General features: G+C 47.3%; 1 protein-coding gene across 3 annotated transcripts in view; it reads left to right on the forward strand.

Moving 5' to 3' along the window:
• Window positions 1-19,989, forward strand: part of samd11 (sterile alpha motif domain containing 11) — a 48,095-nt gene extending 28,106 nt beyond the window's left edge. For 2 of the 3 annotated variants that reach the window (XM_031726473.2, XM_039604822.1), the window contains exons 5-13: window positions 1,589-1,681; window positions 4,774-4,938; window positions 10,163-10,316; window positions 14,822-14,937; window positions 15,116-15,194; window positions 15,301-16,076; window positions 16,552-16,685; window positions 17,815-17,925; window positions 18,186-19,989. In XM_031726473.2, coding sequence (XP_031582333.1) covers window positions 1,589-1,681; window positions 4,774-4,938; window positions 10,163-10,316; window positions 14,822-14,937; window positions 15,116-15,194; window positions 15,301-16,076; window positions 16,552-16,685; window positions 17,815-17,925; window positions 18,186-18,461 — 1,904 coding nt within the window. In that variant the 3' untranslated portion in view covers window positions 18,462-19,989. The remainder of the gene's footprint in view (window positions 1-1,588; window positions 1,682-4,773; window positions 4,939-10,162; window positions 10,317-14,821; window positions 14,938-15,115; window positions 15,195-15,300; window positions 16,077-16,551; window positions 16,686-17,814; window positions 17,926-18,185) is intronic. The other variant, XM_031726474.2, reaches the window with a different exon arrangement.
• Window positions 19,990-20,058: the final 69 nt, after the last annotated feature.

The following is a 20,058-nucleotide window of genomic DNA, read 5'->3' on the forward strand; positions in this document are numbered from 1 at the left end:
CTTTTGGATGGTATAGGGAGTGGATCTCCTCAGGACCTGAGAGGTAACATCAAACACCGGATCATTAGTGAACCTCCTCCCTCCCATCCTTTCCCGCTTGCTCGCTCGCCCTCTCATCAACACCGGCACTCCTTTAGCAGCACAGCAAAATCCTCCGAGTCCTGTCTAAATCCATGTTTTTTTCCCTCCTCTGTTTCCCCTTGCAGACAGGAACGGGCACAAGTTTGGCTAATAGGTTAAAGGTCAAAGCTCAGACACCATATCAGCTTTACTCTCACGTACCACCAGCAATATTAATGCTGGACACAGGAAAGAGGCGGAGCTAACTGTATTTGCGTGGGTATTGCGATGACGATGACGATGTGTTTTATTTCTACTCTGTGTTCGTTGTTTCTCCGCACTGTTTACACCTGCTGTGCAAATGATGAAAAATTGCTTTGCTGAAAAAGAGAAGCAGAGAGAGAGAGAGAGATGAACCATTCTCCTTGAGGGAGGGGGAAAAAAACTCGCCTCACCCTGAAAACTATGCATTGAGATGGGAACGAGAGAAAGTGGAAAGAAGGGAAGAAGAAGTCACTGAGATGGGTTTGGCTGTCTGTGTGGAGGAAGAAACAGAGTTGGAAAAAAATCAGAGATGCATGAGGTGGAAATAAAGAGAGAGAGAGAGCGCAATGACAAACGCCTCTTTCCTTCCTGCCGGCGCTGCGTGCGATGTGCTCTGCATCTCCTCCTTCTCTGATAAGGCCTGTATTGATTTGAGGTGTGTTTGTAGGGGAGGTGGCGGGGGGGTGGGAGGTGATGGGATGGGAAAGGAAGGAAGAGAGAGATGAGAGGGGAGGAGAGGTAAGGGAGGGGAAAGGGAAAAGGAGGCAGGGGGGTGTTGTAATTGTACGCTCTAGTGGCAGGAGTGGGGACAACAGGGAGGAAGAAGAGGAGCCAGAGAGGTGTTAATGTGAGAGTGAGGTGCTCCTGAGAGGAGTAGGGTTCAAACACACCCAGATGAGACTAACGAGAGAAGGAAGGGGATGCAGAAATGAAGAGACATGAGGGTTTATGGGAGGACACCAAAAGTAGTTGTAGAGGTATAAAAACTAAAATAAAAATAAAAACACGTGAGGCAGACATGATGTCAGCTGAGCGGTATTTCTGAGAGGATCTTGTGCACTTTAGTTCAGAGGGTTTTGCTTCAACATCTGGAAAAAGGGAAGAAAGAGAGAGGAAGGATGGTGATAACAGTTGAGGACAGACTGTTGGAAAGAGATTATGGCACAGAGAGACCGAGCCCCCCTCCCTGCTTTAGATAGACAAACAAACACGTGACTAAGGGGGGAAGATCCGTCATCCACGGCAGTGCAGGGCCTCTCTTTTCTCTGACAGAACACGCACCTCTCCATACGCCCGTGCCTTGTTTCACTTGTTCTGTTTTTCATCTTTCCCTCCTCCTCTTTGGTTATTTTCACTCGCACTTCTCTTTCTTCTACCATTTCCAAAGCAGCCACCATGCACACAGGTATAGACAGAGGAGAGCGGCAATATCGAGCCTTTACTCTGGTCTTTGTTTCTGATTGGTTTCCGTGTGTGTTTACAGATGACCTTCTAGGCAAGAGGAGAAGCTTCTCTCCCAACAGCAGCAGCGAGTGTCCCTCTGAAAGCAAGAAGTTACGCAGCGTATCCCCCAAAGGTAAGCAGTGTATTTGTGTGTGAAACTGGTGAAAGTTATGAGGGGGAAAAAGACAAGATGACTAAAAAGAAAAGATGGAAGTTGACTCGGCTGCTGGTGAATGTCAGAATGTTGACCCCAAATCATGTTTCTCCAAATATACATGCAAACATCCCTGCAGAGAAAGGTGTTATGGGTGACTACAGGTCACAGAGGCCCACAGAGCAAATGATGTACCAGATCTCAGTGTGTCACATGCTCCTGGTTGAGATAGAGGAGTATGTAGAAGCGGCCATCTCTTTCCCCTTTCTTACTACATATGCAGACATTAGAGGATGTCACCAAAAATGAATAAATAGTTAAATAAAAAACAAAGTTCTTACAAAGTGATTTAATATTGATTGATAATTTCATTTTTAGCCCTGAAAAAGATCAAACATTGATCACCTCTATGTATGTGTGTGTTCCACAAAAAATGAATGAAAACTGTGATTTGAGGACATGGGCGCCTGTCCCGTCTGTCGTCTTCCAAACAAACACATGTGTACAGTAATATCCTCAGGCAGACACACTCATATGAGCATAAGCTCTTTATTTGCTCTCTAGGTGAAATTAGCACAGCGTAAATGACGGACCTTGACAAGGCACACCTTGGTAAGACGGTGCTCCTCTGTAGTGCTGCAATCCGGGCGCTGTCCTCTATTATTCATATCTCCCTCGTGTGGTGTGAAACCAGGCGCCCGGCATGGAGCCGGCACAGCCACCGAGGCTGTCCCTCTGGGCTCCTGACGAAGACTTCCTGACTGATGCATTATACAGCAGGCAAAACCCAAGGGCAGCTCACCACACATCTTATCTCTGCAGACTCACAAGCACTGTGCATACACTGCACTTCCTATTTGACAAACTAATAAAATCTTCTTTCTGAGGGTTAAAGTATGCATTAAAATTTAGATGAGTGAAAGAAGTTGTGTGTAATTCGGATGCCAGATTGAGCTGCGTAGAGCTCGGCGTGATCCCTGTTTTGACCTTTGGCCACCAGGTGACCTTTGACCGACTGCAGTCCTGCCTGGAGCCTCTTTCCTCTTTCTCTGTGTACAGAAGCACTCATTCGTGGCCATTATCGTCTTACTTAGACACAACCCTGCCTCTGAAAGATGCATGGGTTTGTTATTGGTTGAGAACAGTGTGTGTTTGTGTACTCTGGCTCGGTTTCCTTTTAAGGCAAATGGAGGTTTGTGTGTTTTGAGTTTGTATTTTTGTGCCTCTCACAGTGTGTATGGTTAGGTTTCTGGCTTTAAAAACACAATCTCTGTATATGCTTTGCATATATACATACATTCTTCCTCTGCTGTACATGCACAAACTGAAACTGAAACAAGAGAAACTGATAAAGCAGACTCTGTTTCTGTGTGTGTGTGTGTGTGTGTGTGTGTGTGTGTGTGTGTGTGTGTGTGTGTGTGTGTGTGTGTGTGTGTGTGTGTGTGTGTGTGTGTGTGTGTGTGTATGCAGCCAGCTGTCCAGAAAAGTGCATTTAAGCCTTGTCAAAACATTGCTGATCCTGTGTCTTAACCTTGAGCTCCGTCCACACCCAAAGCCTGACGCGGCACCTGTATGTGGGTTAGTATTTGTGTGTTATCTATGCTAAGTTACATCTTTTTGCCTCCAAGTGTGGTGACACAAGAGATCCTTTAATGACTAATGCAGGTGGAGAAACAGACTGAAAGAGACAGACTGTGAGGGTAGTGTGTGGATGGAGCCAGAGAGATTGGATACCACTGTGTAAATGATGTCTGTTTTTCTTTCAGTTGCAAAGTCGGCACCCCCTGCTGTGTTTAGAGAGCAGGAAAACTTTAGACAGGCACAGACTAGTTGCGCACGCACACACGGACGCACACACAAACACTCGAGGACCTTGGGTGGATTAGCTGGAGCTTGTCGGTGGAGACAGAGATGCTTGCGTGTTCGCTTCCTCCCTCACCACCTCCACCCCACCTCCGCTCCTCAGCGCCACTCCTGCTCGCCTGCCCGGGGCCAGACTCAGGTTTCAATAAGGAGGAGGGTGGTAAAAATAACCCCTGCTTCTTTCCTCTGCTTCTCCCTCCTCCACCTCATCCTCTGTCTCCCTTTTCTAACTCCCTAACCACCTTCCTATATCCCCCTCCGTTCTTACCTTAGATCATGTTACTATTGACAGGGAGGGGGAAGAGGGAGGTCAAAGGCAGGGAGATTAAGTATGAGGGACTGACGGCTAGATAGGCATCATACACTGCATTGTCTTCGCAACACCCTGAACACAACAGAGAGGTGTTACACACACACGTACCCACACTTACAGTGGTCGAAGCTGAGAGTTGTTTTGTACTGTTGAGTTTTCTGTAGTCTGCATTATATACAATAAGTTTCTTCACTGCAGTGTTAGCGGAGCTACTGCTGCGCTTTGTGTAAGAGAAATTGTGAGTTCATGATGGGGTCAGGCTCTGAACATTAACAATGCATGGCTATGCATGTAGCTTTATGTGAAGAGGCTTCCAGTCCACTGGACCTTCATGATCTTTGAAAGCACATGTTCTGACTCATATTTAACAAATGCATAAAACTTATACTTGTTTTATTAGGTAAAATGAGAAAATATGACCAAAAAAGTTTAATATTTAGTTATTTCTCAAAGGGTCTAGTACTTTTAAGAACTGAAATCAAATTTTAACTAGAAAACCTTTCATGGAGAAAAGGTTTGAATCACTATTTCTTATCTGACAATAAAGTTCACAGTAATGTTAAAGCACAGTGCTTCATGTGTCTGATGTTGAATCGGCTTTTTAGCTGTTGAACTGCAAAATTTCACAAATCTGTGACCTCTGGTTACCATTTAGAGCCACTAATGCTTTGAGGCTGCTAACAGTATTACATTTCATGCAACCTCTTGCTTGTGGCGTGCTCTTCACATCGTGACATGCAAATGAATGTGGACTTTTCTTCCTATAAATACCTCGTGTGCCATTGAGGTGATAGAAATTTTTGGGGAGAGCTTCAGAGCCTGGAGATCAAGTTAAAAGAAATTTCCCGATCAGTTTGCTACTGGCAATCACTAATCCCTCCCCTCCTTTCTGCAGAAAACTCCCAGAGCCCAGGGGTGGAAGCAGGCGGCAGCCACGGCCACATGAGCCCTGAGGAACATTACAGGCGCATGATGTCAGCGCTCAGCGAGCAAGGGTCCTACGAGGAGCAGCAGCAACGCCTCTACCAGCTAGCAAGCAGCATGGGTCTGCCCGGTCACGGTCAGTACACAAAGCTCTGTCTTGCTACTTGATTCTAATCTTTCCCCACTTCACAGATTTTTAAATTCTTAATAGTAATATATGATTTAGAAATTTCTAAATAAAAGATCTAGAGGTTTCTTTTTGTTCACTTTAATTCAAGCATCTTTTAAAAAAACAAAACAAAATAACCCTCCTCCATCACCTGTCGCCCAGTCACTGAGGTGCAGTGCTACCTGGTAACCCTGGAGTACAGCTCTGTGTTCACACTACCATGTAGCACCATGCCACGCCGCTGCCATTGTGAAAGCCCGGCCACGGAGACGGCTGACATTTCTATTTGCGGTGCTTGCCCACCCAGTGTCAAAGTGTCACTCAGGGTGATTTCTGACCACCCCGACTCTCCGTTGTTAACAACACCCACAAGCCTTCACATGCATCAACGCCATGATTGATCCAGGAGCTCTCATTGGCTGCCTGCCAACCCTCTAAATCTCACCCAGGAAACCTCTAGTGTGTCACATATTCACTGAGTTTCTATAGACATAAAATTCCCCAGTTTTATCTTGAGGAAACTGGAGTTTGATGGGCGGGGAGGAGAGAAAATGAGAAAAGTTGTTACAGATTGATAAGTTGGCTTTTTGTTCTTGTCGCTGAGCATAAAATGTTAATATTTTTCTCACATTTTTTCTATAGGATGTAACATTAACTCCTACCAAGGTCTTTTTTTTTTCTTTTTTTTTTTTTTATAAACGAGTCTTTCTTGCAGTAGTATAAATCCAATCAGTGCTTGGGCCAAAGTGTAGTTTGAGCAGCTTTTATTTTTATTTGATTAGTAATGATTTTTAATTGCTGGTTGCAAATCTAGGGGCGAAGCCTATAAAAGCTTTAATTGCACCCCCCCTCCTTGTTTTAGAGGAGTTTAGAGGGAAAATTCAGTGTATTGTGGGGGGTTTTATGGCCCTGGGCTAAGTCTGATCGCCGGCTTCCTTTCCCAGAAGCCTCGTCGGTTTTGAGGCAAGCGCTCTGGCGCGATGCTGACATACTCGCTTCCTTTTCTTCACTTCCACATTCCAAATCATTTGATAGTTTCCACATTATCCTTTATTCTGCAAATGTGCTTTCTTTATCCGACCAGCACTTGTGCAGAGAAGAAGAGGCAGGGGTAAAGAGGAAAAAAAATATATATCTAAGGAGAGGAAATGAAGAAGGAACACAGATGAGGGAAGAGCAAATAAATGACTTCTCCTCGAGGAAGAAATAAAAAACAAGTTACAGTTGCCACACACTAAATGAACCCATCACTTAAAGATAATTTCCTTGTGACATAGCACACTCCTGTTTATATGTGTTAGATGCTGTCAGTGGTTGAGGAGCCACGGGCAGCGCAGGCTTTGCTAGTGCTGACAGCCACCCTTCCATATTCCTCTATAAATCCACTGGCTGTTTACAAGTTTATTTGCCAAACACAACACTGCTTCCACATCCTCCCTTTCTCCAATTAACAGGTGCCGCTTGTTAGGAACCACACTGTGAACAGTTTGGGATGTAGGACAGAGGGATGGCTGTTTTGTCTCTTGAGAGGCCGATGTGAATCACTTCAGCGAGAGCGAGCCCCTTGACATTGACCTGGTCTCCATTGAGGCCCCCATGACCCTCTTCCTTAACCACCTACACCCCCCACCCCCCCCGGGGCCCCTCATCTCTCCTATACATTTGCCTCTCATGCTTGCTTTTATACCACCTCCCCTCTTCCTCCTCCTTTTTCCTTACCGCCAACTCTCCCTTTAGCCTTGGTCCCCGCAGAGCATCCTTTCATGTGTTTGAAGTGTGGGGCACAGAAAATGAAAGTGTGCGTGCGTGGAGAGGTGGGGGTGAAGAGCAACTCTCCATGCATGCGTCTAGATGTGTGTGTGCAGGGAAATGTGTAGTTGCAACGTGTTGTGTGAGAGGCTCTCTCTCTGGACCTGATGGGCAAAAGAAGAGTACCGAAAGAAGTGATTGGGGGTGTGGGTGTGAGGGGTGGGTTGAAATTGGGGGTGGAGGTGGAGGGGAGGCAGGGATGTAGAAATGGCCAGGAGGGCTTTCCCTCCCTCTTCATATGATGAAAGGAGAGTAAAGAAGAGAGAAAAGAAAATGAGAGGTGGGGGTAGAGATCCAGATGAAAGTGAAAGGAGGGGTGGGATGGGGGGGCGTGTTCTCCTGTTTTGTCTCTTGGAGTTCAGTCAGCGTCGAAATGTGGAGCTGTGCGTAACACCTCTAGCATCATCCCAAAAAAGTGAAAAAATCAAGCAGTGCGATTGGTCAAAGGACGAGGACATTCAGCATGAGCACACATGCCGCATATTTACAGCTGCATAAGCCTATGATACCGGCTAAATGCTGATAAATGCTTCTTCCTGAAAAGATGCTTAATTTTCTGGTGTATGGTGCGCTTTAGCGGATAGATGCTGGCTTTTGTGTACCTGCCAGTCCACCAAATCCATCACGGGGCCGGCCAAGCTGCATCAGCGCAGCGCTTCCCTGTATTCTCGTGCTGAGGAAAGCCCGGCTTAACTGAGGGGATTTAGGCCCAACTCCAGGAATGATGGTGGGGAGAAAAATGGGATGGCACAAAAGAGGGATAAGTGGAATGGGTCCGAACGACAAACTGGGACTTCCCAAAATAACTCATGCAAAGAAAGAGGTGTGTGTGTGTGTGTGTGTGTGTGTGTGTGTGTGTGTGTGTGTGTGTCCGTCCGCAATTAGGACTCTAATTTGTAGTCAGAGGGGCTCTCCTCTTGTGTGCCAGCAGCTGCAACATGAGACAAGAGTTTTAGAGGGGAACATTCCGAGTCCGAGCACCTAATCTGTCCACGCACACACACACACACACACACACACACACACACACACACACACACACACACACACACACACACACACAGACAGAGAGAGAAAGAGAGGGAGAGAGGGTTAGAGCCCCAGGTGACCATGCTGCTCTCAGTTCACATGAAAGAGAATTCAAGAGAGAGGGAGGGAGAGAGAAAATATGGACCCAATATTGAAGTGAGGCATCGCTTCCATGGAGTGGACATGTAGAGAATAACAGGAAGAAATAATAGACAGCGAAGCAAAGGTCATACAGCTTGTACTGTGTCGATTTAAAGGAGTATATCACCTGTTATACCTGTCAAATTCAAGGTCTTAGATACTTTTGGGAACTCATATTTGGGGTTTTAAGATTGATTTTCATATTTTAAAAATAAATGTCTGGCTGGCTCCTATGGACTCCTTTAAAGGTCTAATGAGAAGCATGATCTCAAAACACAAACATTGTGTCTGAAAATTTATTAATGTTAGGACGTATGTCACATTTAGAAATGAAGAAATCACAGTGAAACCAAAACACTGGTCTGCTGCTCATCGGTAAATAAATTATTAACAAATACTTAGAACATTAGTAATTTAATGAACTTTCATGGAAACGGCAAGTGTTTCCTGGCCTCTTAACTTTTCAGAATCCCCTGGAAACATTTATGGCTCAGTGTCATCTGCCTCAGCCAAACTGTTATTTTAAACATCAGTATCGACGCAAGACTTTCAGTGTATCTCTAAAAGTTGGTGTGTTTGCTCCTTGGTCTCCAGCATGGTTAGAGTGTTTGTCTCTGCAGCTTTTATTGTGACCGTTCTTTCTCAGTTGGGCGCTTGGTACTCCTAAAGACTAACAAAACTGCTAAAGTAAACCTGAACCAGACATACAAAATAATTGGTGGAGGTGGGACTGCGACCAAAGGAAACTTATAGAGGTCAACTATTCGACCCCGTCTTCGCTGCACCTTGTATGCAAGTGCTCAACAGAGTGTGTGTGTGCGTGTGTGTGTCTGCACGCGCTCTGGGGCTTCAGTTCCCTCTGATCCTGCCCTTATCTCTCACAACCCTCCCTATCCTCCTCCCCCCCCCATTTTACACACACACATACACACACACACACACACACACACACACACCCTTGTCTGCCGCCAGCAGAGTCCCTCGCGGCCTGGCGCAGCAAACAGATCGATACACCGGAGCTAGGCCGCATTAATATCTGTCGCTTCACCCCCCCACCCCGGCGCCCGCTCAACTGCTTCAACACACGCAGACACACACGTGTGTACACACACACACAGCCGGGCACATACACGTAAGCACCTAAATCACGCAGACACACAGAAACACACATCACACCCGTACCGGCGGCGGAAATGGCCCCTAGCTCCCGAGGGATCTGTCTAATTAAAAAAAAAAAAAAAAAAAAAAAGAAAGTTGGGGGAGGGGGTGGAGGGTTGGGGGGATGGATAGATTGAGGCAGAGAGTGAGAGGGAGGAGAGAGAGAGAGAGAGCAGGATGGATTTTTCTCTCATTAGAAGCCATGTCTCCTGGTGTGGCCTGGCCTGGCTTGATAATGATGAGTCCTCTTCTCCTTCGAGGGCGAGAGAGAATCAGGGAGAGGGAGGAAAAGAAAGAGGGGGGGATAAGAGAAGAAAGAGATGGAATGAGGCAAGAGGTGGAGGGCATAAGGTGCAGGGGAGAGGGCAGGTAGAGATGGAGGGAGAAGGCACGGTGGTGGTGGTTGTGAGGGGTAAAAATACTCTGCACATGCTCTGCTGCTTTTTGCACAGCAGACTTTTTAAAAAAAATAAATATCAGAAAAAATAATAGCAGAAATGTTACTTTTCATGGCGTGTTTTTCCTGGATCCAAATCTTTTTCTCGTATTCATTTAAATCGGGTCAGCTCAGTTCCAAAGCAAGACACATGGCTTTAAACTCTGTGTGGATATCTGTATATGTAGATGAATGGATAAGAAAATCCATCATTTCAGTGTAAAGGTGGAATGAGGCCGAGTGGAGTTCTTAATGACTTATTGGGTGTTTTTATAAGCTGCCTGCATACTTGACCCTTAAATCCATCACTACAGGATAATAAATACCTTTTGAGAGCATGTGCCGCTTCTATTTTTTGTTCTAATAACTTGTATCACATATTAAAAGCCAAATATCAGCAGCTAAATGTATAATTAGTTGAATTATGTTTTTACAAATGTTCAGTAAATACAACTGGATGCTAAACTTCATCTCTCTTTCTCCCTTTCCATCCTCTTTCTTTTCTGATCCATCTTTTCTTTCATATTTATCCCATCTTTGTCACATCAACACTATCATCTCATTTCTTTTCCTCCTGCTGTGCTTTCCCCTGTTTTGCCCCTTTGCTCCGTAATGCAGACATGCTGCGAGCTCGCCAGGAAGCGCTGGCTGCGGCGGTGAGGAATCCAGTGGCCTTAGAAGCTCACCTGCCCTCGGCGGGAAGCTCTTCTTCATCCAGCCAGAGACGCAAGCAGGGCCTGCCGCAGCATCGGGACGCACATTATACCGACAGGTAAAAACAGATGCACGGCGTCAGTCTCTGCATCAGCGCTGCCGTAACCAGCTGTAGCTGTTGAAACAAATACCTGCATTATTCATTATTAGGAAAAAAGAAACCCTAACACCTGCATCCACCTGGCCCGTGTATATAACTGTACCATAAGAGTTGGAGTTAATCACCTGCCAGTTTGCATCAGCACAGCACTGTACAGCACCCCTACCCCCACCTTCCTCAGCGAGATCTGATCTCATATTTGGCTTTTCCTGTGTGCTGCAGAGTTCGTGTGAGCGTGTGCATTTCCACATACATGGCTAAACTGAGGATCCAATAACCTCTTGGCTACCACTGTGGAGTTGCACGCCTGCACGCCAGCTCTTCCTCCCTCCCCCCCCAAAGCGCTGGCCCCTGCGCCTCCCAAACAAAGCCAGGGGCAGCGGGAGTGGGCGGGTAATTGCTTGTCGATTATTTATGTGGCGCGGGGAGAGGCGGGGGATCGATAATGGGCCGGCGGTGCGGCAGCAGGGTGTGTGCGCTTGTGTGTGTGCTTGTGTGTGCATGAGAGAGAGAGGCAGAGAGGGGTTGGTGAGGGGCAGGAGGGGGAAATAAGCAGGAAGCAGAGCGGCCAGGCGCTGTGTGGTGCAGCTCTGGGAGACTGTGGGGGTGTGTATATAGTGTGTGTGTGTTGTGGCAAGATTGGGGGGGGCCTTGAGTGTTCATGTGTTTGTTCCATTTTTCAAGCTGGCGGTCTGCATGTGTACTCATCTATGCGGATTGAATCTGGGTTTGTTTGTGTGAATATGTCTGCTAATTTGTGTGTGCGTGCGCGTGTGTGAGAGAGGCCAGTGGTGCAGTGTGAATGTACTCAGTGAGCCGCGGCTGTTCTCCGACAGCACACAGAGTAATTAGCCACACAGGACCGGGGAGAGTTAACTAGGCCTCACCCTACCTCCATCCATCCATCCGTCCGTCTGTCTCTACCTCACTCTGCCCTGCTTGTGCGTTCTGTTTAACCCTCAGTGAAACAGTTTAATCTGTCTATCACTTGTGCTATTGTCCAAGCAATAGGATACAGGAAGAAAAGACAAATGGACCAATTCTAAAACCTAAAGGCCAGGTTGTACCAAATCCCCATATAATAACCAGAGCTAGTAAAAAGAAGAGAGAGAGAGAGAGAGAGGGGGAGGGGGAAAACAGAGTAGAATGAGTGCAAAAGTAAGGAGAAAATTAAAATGGAGATAATTGGTATATTTTAAAAAATAATAATAATAACAGCAGTAAAATGAAGAATGAAGGCTGAGGGAGTGAGTTAGAGATGGAAGCGCTCCCCTCTCTTCCTCCCTAACTCTCTCCGTGGCTCACCTTTCCATCGACCCCTCATCATTGATTACCTGGGGCCCATTAGGGCCCATTGTTAAAAACAAATCATTAGGGCCGCTCGATGGGCTTAGAGCCTGGCGTTCCATTTGTCTGGCCTTAAATGGCACTAAGCTCACCAAGCATCTGCAAGGCAAATAGGGGAGGGGTAGAGACAAGTAAAGAGAGTGCAGGGGGGGGGGAGTGGAAAACATTGGAGCATAAAGCGGGAATGAAGAAAGGGAAGCAAAAAGGGAAGAGAGGAGATGGCGAGATGACGAAGTAACAGAGAGAGCGAGAGAGAGAGATGAACAAAAATAGGGAGTGAGGAGATCGGGAGAGTGTGAGATAAGGGGAGGGAGTGAGATAGAGGGTGGGAGAGGGAGAGGGAGAGAGAGCGCGAGCGTGGAGGGAGCCTCATCCATTTTAATGAGCTTCCTGTGTAAATGTGTTCCTGCGGAGAAGGAGCCGAAGGCGGCCGCGCGGCGCTCCTAATCCCCCCACGCTCCAGTCATTAAGGGCAGCCCTGTCACACACACTTACACAGACGCACTTATGCACACACACACACTGCCTGGGCTGCTGTGGGACGGGGCCGCTGTCGCCACTCTGACAGGTCGCCACACACCAGTGAATTCCCCAGGAGCCCCTGGCCTCACTGCAGGCAGGAGACACACAGGCTGAAAGAGAGAATCCAGCGATACAGTTTTGCTTGATTATGAGTCCACCTTGCATTTGTGAGTCTGCCTATTTTCAGTCTCGGAGTGTTTTTGCCTCATCTTTTTATAGCATGTCAGTGGTTTGCCAACAAAATGCAAAGATGGTGCAAAAAAAAAAAAAGAGAAAATAAAACCACACAGAGAAAGACAGACAAGTACACACAAACACATGTAGGAGCACCCAACACACACACACACAGCCCCAGAGCAAAACGACTAATGTCTGCCACTCCTCCCTCAAAATTGCCTCCTATAAAAAGAGGAAGAGAGGGAGAGATGAAGGAAGGGAGTGGAGGGGAGTGTCAGACAAACACTCCTTCTCTTCTCTCTCTCTCCTCTTTCTCTCTCTCTCACTCCCCGTGATTAGGCCTAATTATGGTGGCGCAGACGCCTGGCAGCCCCAGTCATGCAGCTTTAATTGACCGTTATTCATTTGAGGGCTAACGCTAGGCAAGGGTAGGCGGTACAAGAAGAGGGAAGAAGAAAGGGGGAATATCAGAACGGGGGGGGGCGGGGGGTGATGGGAATTTGGCATGCGGGAGCCATGGTCGGGCGGCGGGGGGGTTGCGGGCGCCTTAGCGTAGCCTAGTGGAACTGCGCGTCGGAAGGCTAATTGCTAGCCCTGAGGGATTAGGCCAGGTGATTACACACTGGGCGGTGTAATTACATAAGCAGCGGCTAGCGGGGCCCCGGCTCGCGGCTCCAGGGTCACGCGCCACAGCCCTCACCCAAGATTAATTGGAGCTGCCACTGGAGTGCGAGGCACCGCCGGAGAGAGCGGTTATACGATTAGCATTAACATTTCAGCGGCGGAGGCGATCGATGAATGCTGCCGCCCCCCCCCATTCCCTCCCCTCTCCAGCACACACACCCACCCACCCTCTCAGTGCTGCCTCTGCCACCCCACACCTCCCACACCACCCCATCTCATCCACCAGCTCTCGTAGATGTGCCCTCCCTCTTCACAGTTCCCCTCTCTCTCTCTTTCTCCCTTTTCCCTCACCATTTAGTGAGGCGGGAGACATGCAGGCGCTGGCTAATTTGAACACGGTTGCAAAACAATATTTGCGGTCGCATGTGTCCCAGTGTTGGTTTTGACTCTGTTGTTTTCCTCAGCTTGTTTCCCGTGTATGCTTTTGTGCGGCGGCAGTCGCGCACAGCTGAGCTCTGATTGGTGTGATTGCAGTAGCTCAGGGAGCAGAGAGAGGGGAGTGAAGTGGAGACGTGTGGGTAAAAGAAGCTGGAGCTGGAGCTCAGGAAAAGGCCTTGGAAAAGGCTCGAGAGAGGGTAGAGAGACGGAGCAGGCGGGCGGCATCATCATCCACTCAGGGATCAAAGCCTCGCACACTCTGACGCCTTCAGTGGGTCAAAGTGCACATGCCTCACTTTTCACACATTACATGCTGCTTCAGAAACCATATTCCCGTGCCCCTGAGGATGCACGCCAAACTGAAAGAGGGACAGGATGACAGAAGGGTATTAGAGTAGGGAGGGGAAAAAAAGGAAGTGATGCACAAAGCAAAAACAGGATAAGATGAAGGGATGAGGAGAGATAAAAATACACAGGCAAAAGGAATAACAGTAGAGAGCGGACAGATTTTTCAGAGGTCATAGAGAAGGAGAGAAAAGGGAGTAAAGAACAGAAAAAAGGTGGGTAATACAGAGCGAGAGATGGAGAAAGAGGGAGAAAGGTGAGAGGCACCTTTCCCCCTCAAAGAGGACAAAAGACGAAGCCAATAATGGAGAGGCCTTTTCAGAAGCAGGGGTTGTAGGACGCTCCATCTTTTCACACTGGCTTCAATGCAGCCTGGAGAGAGGGAGGGAAGCAGGGAGAAGAGCGCACAGAAAAAAGGGGAGAGGAGGAGAAGAGAGGAGGGATGAGTGTTAATTAGAAGGTCCTTCAGCCCGTGGCCCCGGTCAAGACGCAGGGGCCGCCCCAGCTGTCGGAGCATGACACACTGGCATTGTGCATTCAGCCCTCATTATGTGTGTGGGTCTGGAGTTGTGGCGTGTATGTGTGAGGCGGCAGGGGAAGGAAAGGCTGCAGTCCAGGGTACAGCAATGGCCAGCGGCGCTTGCTGCGGCGTGACAAGACTGATGAGGCGCTGGGGCGACATGGGGGCCTCTGGAGCACCACTGATAAAAATACACTGCATACATTGGCAGTGTGGCACCATTCGCACACACACACACACACACACACACACACACACACACACACACACACACACACACACACACACACACACACACACACACACACACACACACACACAGAGCAGCAGCTGAAATTTTCTGAGAAGAGAGAGGGGAAAAAATCAAAATGTGAAGTGAAAACTGTTCCATTGACGTAGGAAGTCGCGTATGCCGAACATTCGTGTTATTTCAACCTATTTAGTAAAATTAAAATTGAGATTGATGTTTTTGTTTAATTTGTGTCCACAGAGAAATGTCCCATCCTCCACCCCTACTGTCCCCTCCAACTGCTCCTCACATCGCCTTAGGACCTCACTTGCGGCCTCCTTTCCTTGGCATGCCCTCTGCTCTTTGCCAAGCCCCCGGTGAGTCATAAGTAATTCTAAGGCCAGATGGATACTTTTGCACAACACACAAAAAAAATCAAGTTTTCACCCTAGTATTTCTTTTTGGCACTTTGATTTAGTTTGTAACATGTTAACTCAAAGATTCCTCAAAAACTTGGGACATTGCATTGTTACATTTGTGCTGTTTTTGTCACAGGTTACGGTTTCCTCCAGCCAGCTCAAGCAGAGCTCTTTGCCCGACAACAGGAGCTCTTGAGAAAGCAGAACCTGGCCAGGTGTGTTTAATAAGTGATTATGAAAGACTACATCAAAAGTATTACAATATGGGTTTAGGAAGCTTTTGGACTGTGTGGTAAACCTCTCTGTATTTCGCTGCCGCAGACTTGAGATGTCAGCCGAGCTACTGAGACAGAAAGAGCTGGAAAATCTCCACCAGCGACAGCAACAGCAACGTCTGCTGGGCTCTGACCCTCTGGGGGCTCTACCTCCTGGCATTCCTCCCGACCATCCAGCATTGCGGAGCCTCCATGACATCCCAGAGGGCCATCCTCTCCGCGAGGAACTGGCCCGCCGCACGAACGCAATGCTGGTGCTTCGACACGGGGCTACCACGCCCCTCCTAACACTCAACCACCAACAGCAACAACCGGGGGCGGCGTCCACACCCAAAGACACCCAGCCGCAGAGCTCCACTGCTGGCACAGATGCCGAATCCAGAAAGATGTCTCGCAGGGTCCCCCAGACGCAAATCCGTAGTGGAGATCACAGAGAAGGAAGAGAGGACAGAGGAAGGGAGGAAGACATGGAAGTGCACGAAGAGGAAATGAAGGACTCAGACAGCGAGACAGAGATGTGCGATGAGAGGCTGGAGAGAGTCGGTGCCAAGTCAAGCAGTAAACCCAAGGACAGGGGTAAAGACACTGGCAGCAAGGGAGTGTGTGACACTGCCAAGGAGACTGTAGAGAGCTCAGGCAGGCTGAGCGCCCCTTGTAGTTCTGCAGGTACAGAGTCCCCCAGTCGCCACCTTTTTACCCCTGGACTGGGCAAGACCGATCTCAAGTACCACCTGCCACCAGGGTTCCTGCCACCACTACCTGCTCTTCATGCCCAGTCATTTCCCTTCGGATTCCCCTACGCCAACCCTTATTTTCACACGGGTGAGAGACTCAGACGCACACACGACACACAGAGCTCAGAGCTGACACGTGAAATCCATTAGAATCACTCTCTGTGCGTGTCTCTAGTGTGGAGGCCTCTCCCTGTTAGGGCCTCTTCCTCTGACCCCAGGGTGACCCACATGCACGCCACCAACAGCACAGCCACGTGGGCAGAAGGGAGGGATTGAGGGCGTTGTTGGTTTGCAGGCATAAAGTGGGATGACATAGCAGCAAGCGGCACGTTTACTTTATGAAAGCACAAGAAAAGACTTGTAATCAGCACCTGAAGGAAACTGTAACAGTCATTTATTAAATGGGTTTAAGATATCTATTAGTTTACTTCATTTATTTATGTTAACAGAGCCAAAGACACTTAAAACCAAACAAAAAAAATACATATTTTAAAACAAATAGCACCTTTTTACCTGGTGTGTATATATTGACACATCATTTTCACCCACTGCTGCTTTTTCAGGCTCTTTGGGAGGTCTTTTCATGGATGGGGAGGACTCAGCCACAGCAAACCCTGCGGAGGACATCAGCAAGTGGAGTGTGGAGGATGTGTGCGGCTTCATAAGCAGCCTGGCAGGATGTGCTGAATACACACAGGTGAGAACGTAGAGAGCAGGAGGAAAGAGAGAGAGAAGGGGACAGAGGCCAGGGGCAGGCTGATTATTAACCATAGAGGAAAAACAGTGTACTAAGATATAATTCAAACCCCCAAACCACTGCAGTACTGTCAAAGGCGTCTCATTATGTTTAGGTAGAAGCAGTAAACCTGCAGTTTTTTTCCAGGGTTTTTTTTTTTGTGAATGTGTGTGGATGCATGAGAGCGCATGGTCATGTTTAATAGTTTGAGCCATGTTTGTGTGAATGACGGTGAGCTTAAAGTGCATGTAGGTGTAGCTTGTGTGAATGAAACGTGCATTTGTGTGTTAATCCAGGCTGTGCGACGTTCCAAAATGAACTATCCAGAGAAAGTTCTCATCATTGGAAAATGGAAACTAGTAAAATATTAGGACTAGGTATTCAATTCAACTTATTTTATATAGCGCCAAATTACAACAACAGTCACCTCAAGGCGCTTAATATTGTAAGGTAAAGACTCTACGATAACCCAGAGAAACCCCAACAATCAAATAACACCCTATGAGCAAACACTTTGGCAACAGTGGAAAGGAAAAACTTCCTTTTAACAGGAAGATTCCTCCAGCAGAACCAGGCTCAGGGAAGAGCAGCATGTGCTGTGACCAGTTGGGGGTGATGGAAAGGAGATGAGACAAAATGCTGTGGAAGAGGGCCAGAGGAACATTTCTGGAGTCAGAGACGTGTATGGGGAGGGATTTGCTGCTGTCCTGACTCCAAGGGAACGGATAAGGAACAAAGTAGACACCATAATTAGGCTTCAGCTGTCTTAGAGTCGGAGATTTAGATGAACCTTTGGAGTCATTTCTGCACAATAAATGATAACCGTATATACATATGGCAGAGAAAACATCCCAATCCCAACATTACGATGTTTAAAATGATAAAAGACTACAGTCTCCACAATTTGAATCATCCATATTGCAAAAATGTTTCCTGATAAACTTCAATTGCGTTCTCAAAATGAGTATGAAACATTTTGGAATAGAGCCCACTGTTCTGTAGTGTTCGTGTGAGCGAATGTGTAGGGTTGTGTGTGTTTCTGTGTGTGTGTGTGTCGGGGCTGTGGCTGAAGAGGCTGTGTCTCCGCCAGGTGTTTCGGGAGCAGGCCATTGATGGAGAGACATTGCCACTGCTCACTGAGGAGCACCTGCTCAACACCATGGGATTAAAGCTGGGGCCCGCACTCAAGATCCGCTCACAGGTACACCTCACAGACCTGCGTGTGTGAGAGTGTGTGTGTGTTTGTGTATGATCAAGTGGACCCGTGTTTGTCTGAGTGTGCGTTCCCGTCTGTAGGACCGAGACAAACTGCTAGAATAGTATAGCTGATTCCCTTAAACTAGCCTGCCCCACATTCTCCAGCCTCTCTTCTTCTCTCTCTAAATTCAGTATACATTAGTCCATAACCCGATGCTCAACAGGCTGTACTGACAGTCATGTGATCTCCTCTCGTCTCCTCAGGTGGCTCGCCGCGTTGGCAGGCTTTTCTACATGACAGGATTCCCACTGGCATTCCCGTTTCCACCTTCTGCTGCCCTGCGACCCCCAGAGCGCGATCGGGACCCCCTGACTACGCCATCTGACACACCCTTGCCGCTCTCTCTCTCTGTGCCACACCGACCCACTTCCACCAGCAGCAGTTCCTCCCCATACAGCGGCCCCACCCCAGGTTGCTCCTCCCCCAAGCAGGAAAACGGCAATGTGGTAGGACGATACGAGGCCAAAACCCCTTCATAGGAGCGTATGGGAAGGGGTGAGAAGGGAAGACTAGTCTCATGAATGGGGATGGGGGAGTGTAACTTGAAGCAGACTGACCTCTCAACACCTTCACCTTTTGAGCTGAAATTTACGGGAAAATAACAGACTTGAATTTAAAAAAAAAGACAACTGGACAGTGTGGACCGTATCCGACAAACCAATCAGCTGAGTTCCTCTGCAGGGGCTGTAGCCGAGCAGAATCCAAAGAAACTGGGTTGGAAGGGAGAGACGTGAAGCGACAGAGAAAAAGGAGACAGCTGGTCACAGCAAGCCTGCCAAAAAAATGGAGCAAAGCCCTGCCACAAATGCGACATTCTTGCAAGTCAGACAGTCAGACGCTAGCGGAAACTCTTCCTTCCTTCCTGGGCTGGAGGAAGCTCTGCTCACTCGCTCACTCTCTTTCTCTAGTCTCTGCATCTCTGACTGCTCTCACCCAGAACCCTGCAAAGCCCAGGAATTAAAAAAAGAGACATTTCTCCCTCCCTCCCTCCCCTCCTCCTCGCCCCTTTCCCCGAGGCCAAACAGCAGCGTGGTGCTGTATGTGTTTTTTTTGTTTTTTTTTGGTTGTGTTTTTTTCTTCTTCTTCTAGAGGCTGGAGTTGAAACATATGCTGAGCAGCATTAGATCTGACCAGCTTCCTCTCTTATCACTGCAACTATGCATTCCGCTGTCCCGATACCAAAGATGACCGGATATGTGGAATTGAAACCATGTTTCACAACGTGTCTGCGCTTCTTTTTGCATTAACGGTCAAACAGGGGAATGCTAGGCTTAGTGCCTCACTCAGTGGGACTCTTATTTGAGATGACACAGGTAGAGCTGTCGTTTACTGACAAACAAAGGATTAAAAATGCTAAGAAATGGAGAAGCCTCAATAGCAGCTGTGGTTTGTATCCCTTATGTCATTGTACGCTTGTGTTGACTACTGTGGGAGGTAGGAAAAACATGCAAAATTGTACAGAATCATGCTTAAGATGAAAATATCCTGAAGATTACATACGTGGTACTTTTACTTTTTGTTAAATGTAGTTGCACGATTAAGGTTTTCTTTACTGAAAAAAAAATGTGACTTGCTGAACTTTGGTGGTACTTTTTGTTCATCAGTTTTTGTTTTGCCCTTTTTTTAAAAAAGTGTAATATTAAAAAAACAAAAAAACAAAAAACAAAAACGTATGCTCCAATCTCGAATGCTACTTCAGCATATAAATATGAGGACAAAATATTTATAGGACTTTTAATGTAGTAGATAAAACAGATGATGATATGTATTAAAATTAGCCCTCAAGATGGAATTCCAAAGATACTTTTACTTTCTCTCTTGGTTGCAGGGAAAAGAAAGGCACAAGTTCTTAATGCAAATGTTTTGAATTTGTTATGGTTTTTTTTGTTTTGGGTTTTTTTTACTACGCAAACAAATTAAAAATGGTCTCTAGATTTCCCTTCAAAAGTTTGTCTTCATCCTATTTTTCTATTCACCACACAGGTGAAATAAATGCTAAAGAAAGCCTCTCTTCTTTCTCTCGTGTTTGCTTCAAATATCAGAAATGCTCTTTCCTCCTCAGGTGTTTGTGGTACT

This window comes from Oreochromis aureus, linkage group 20, assembly GCF_013358895.1.
Source record: "Oreochromis aureus strain Israel breed Guangdong linkage group 20, ZZ_aureus, whole genome shotgun sequence".
NCBI classification, from domain to species: Eukaryota; Metazoa; Chordata; class Actinopteri; order Cichliformes; family Cichlidae; genus Oreochromis; species Oreochromis aureus.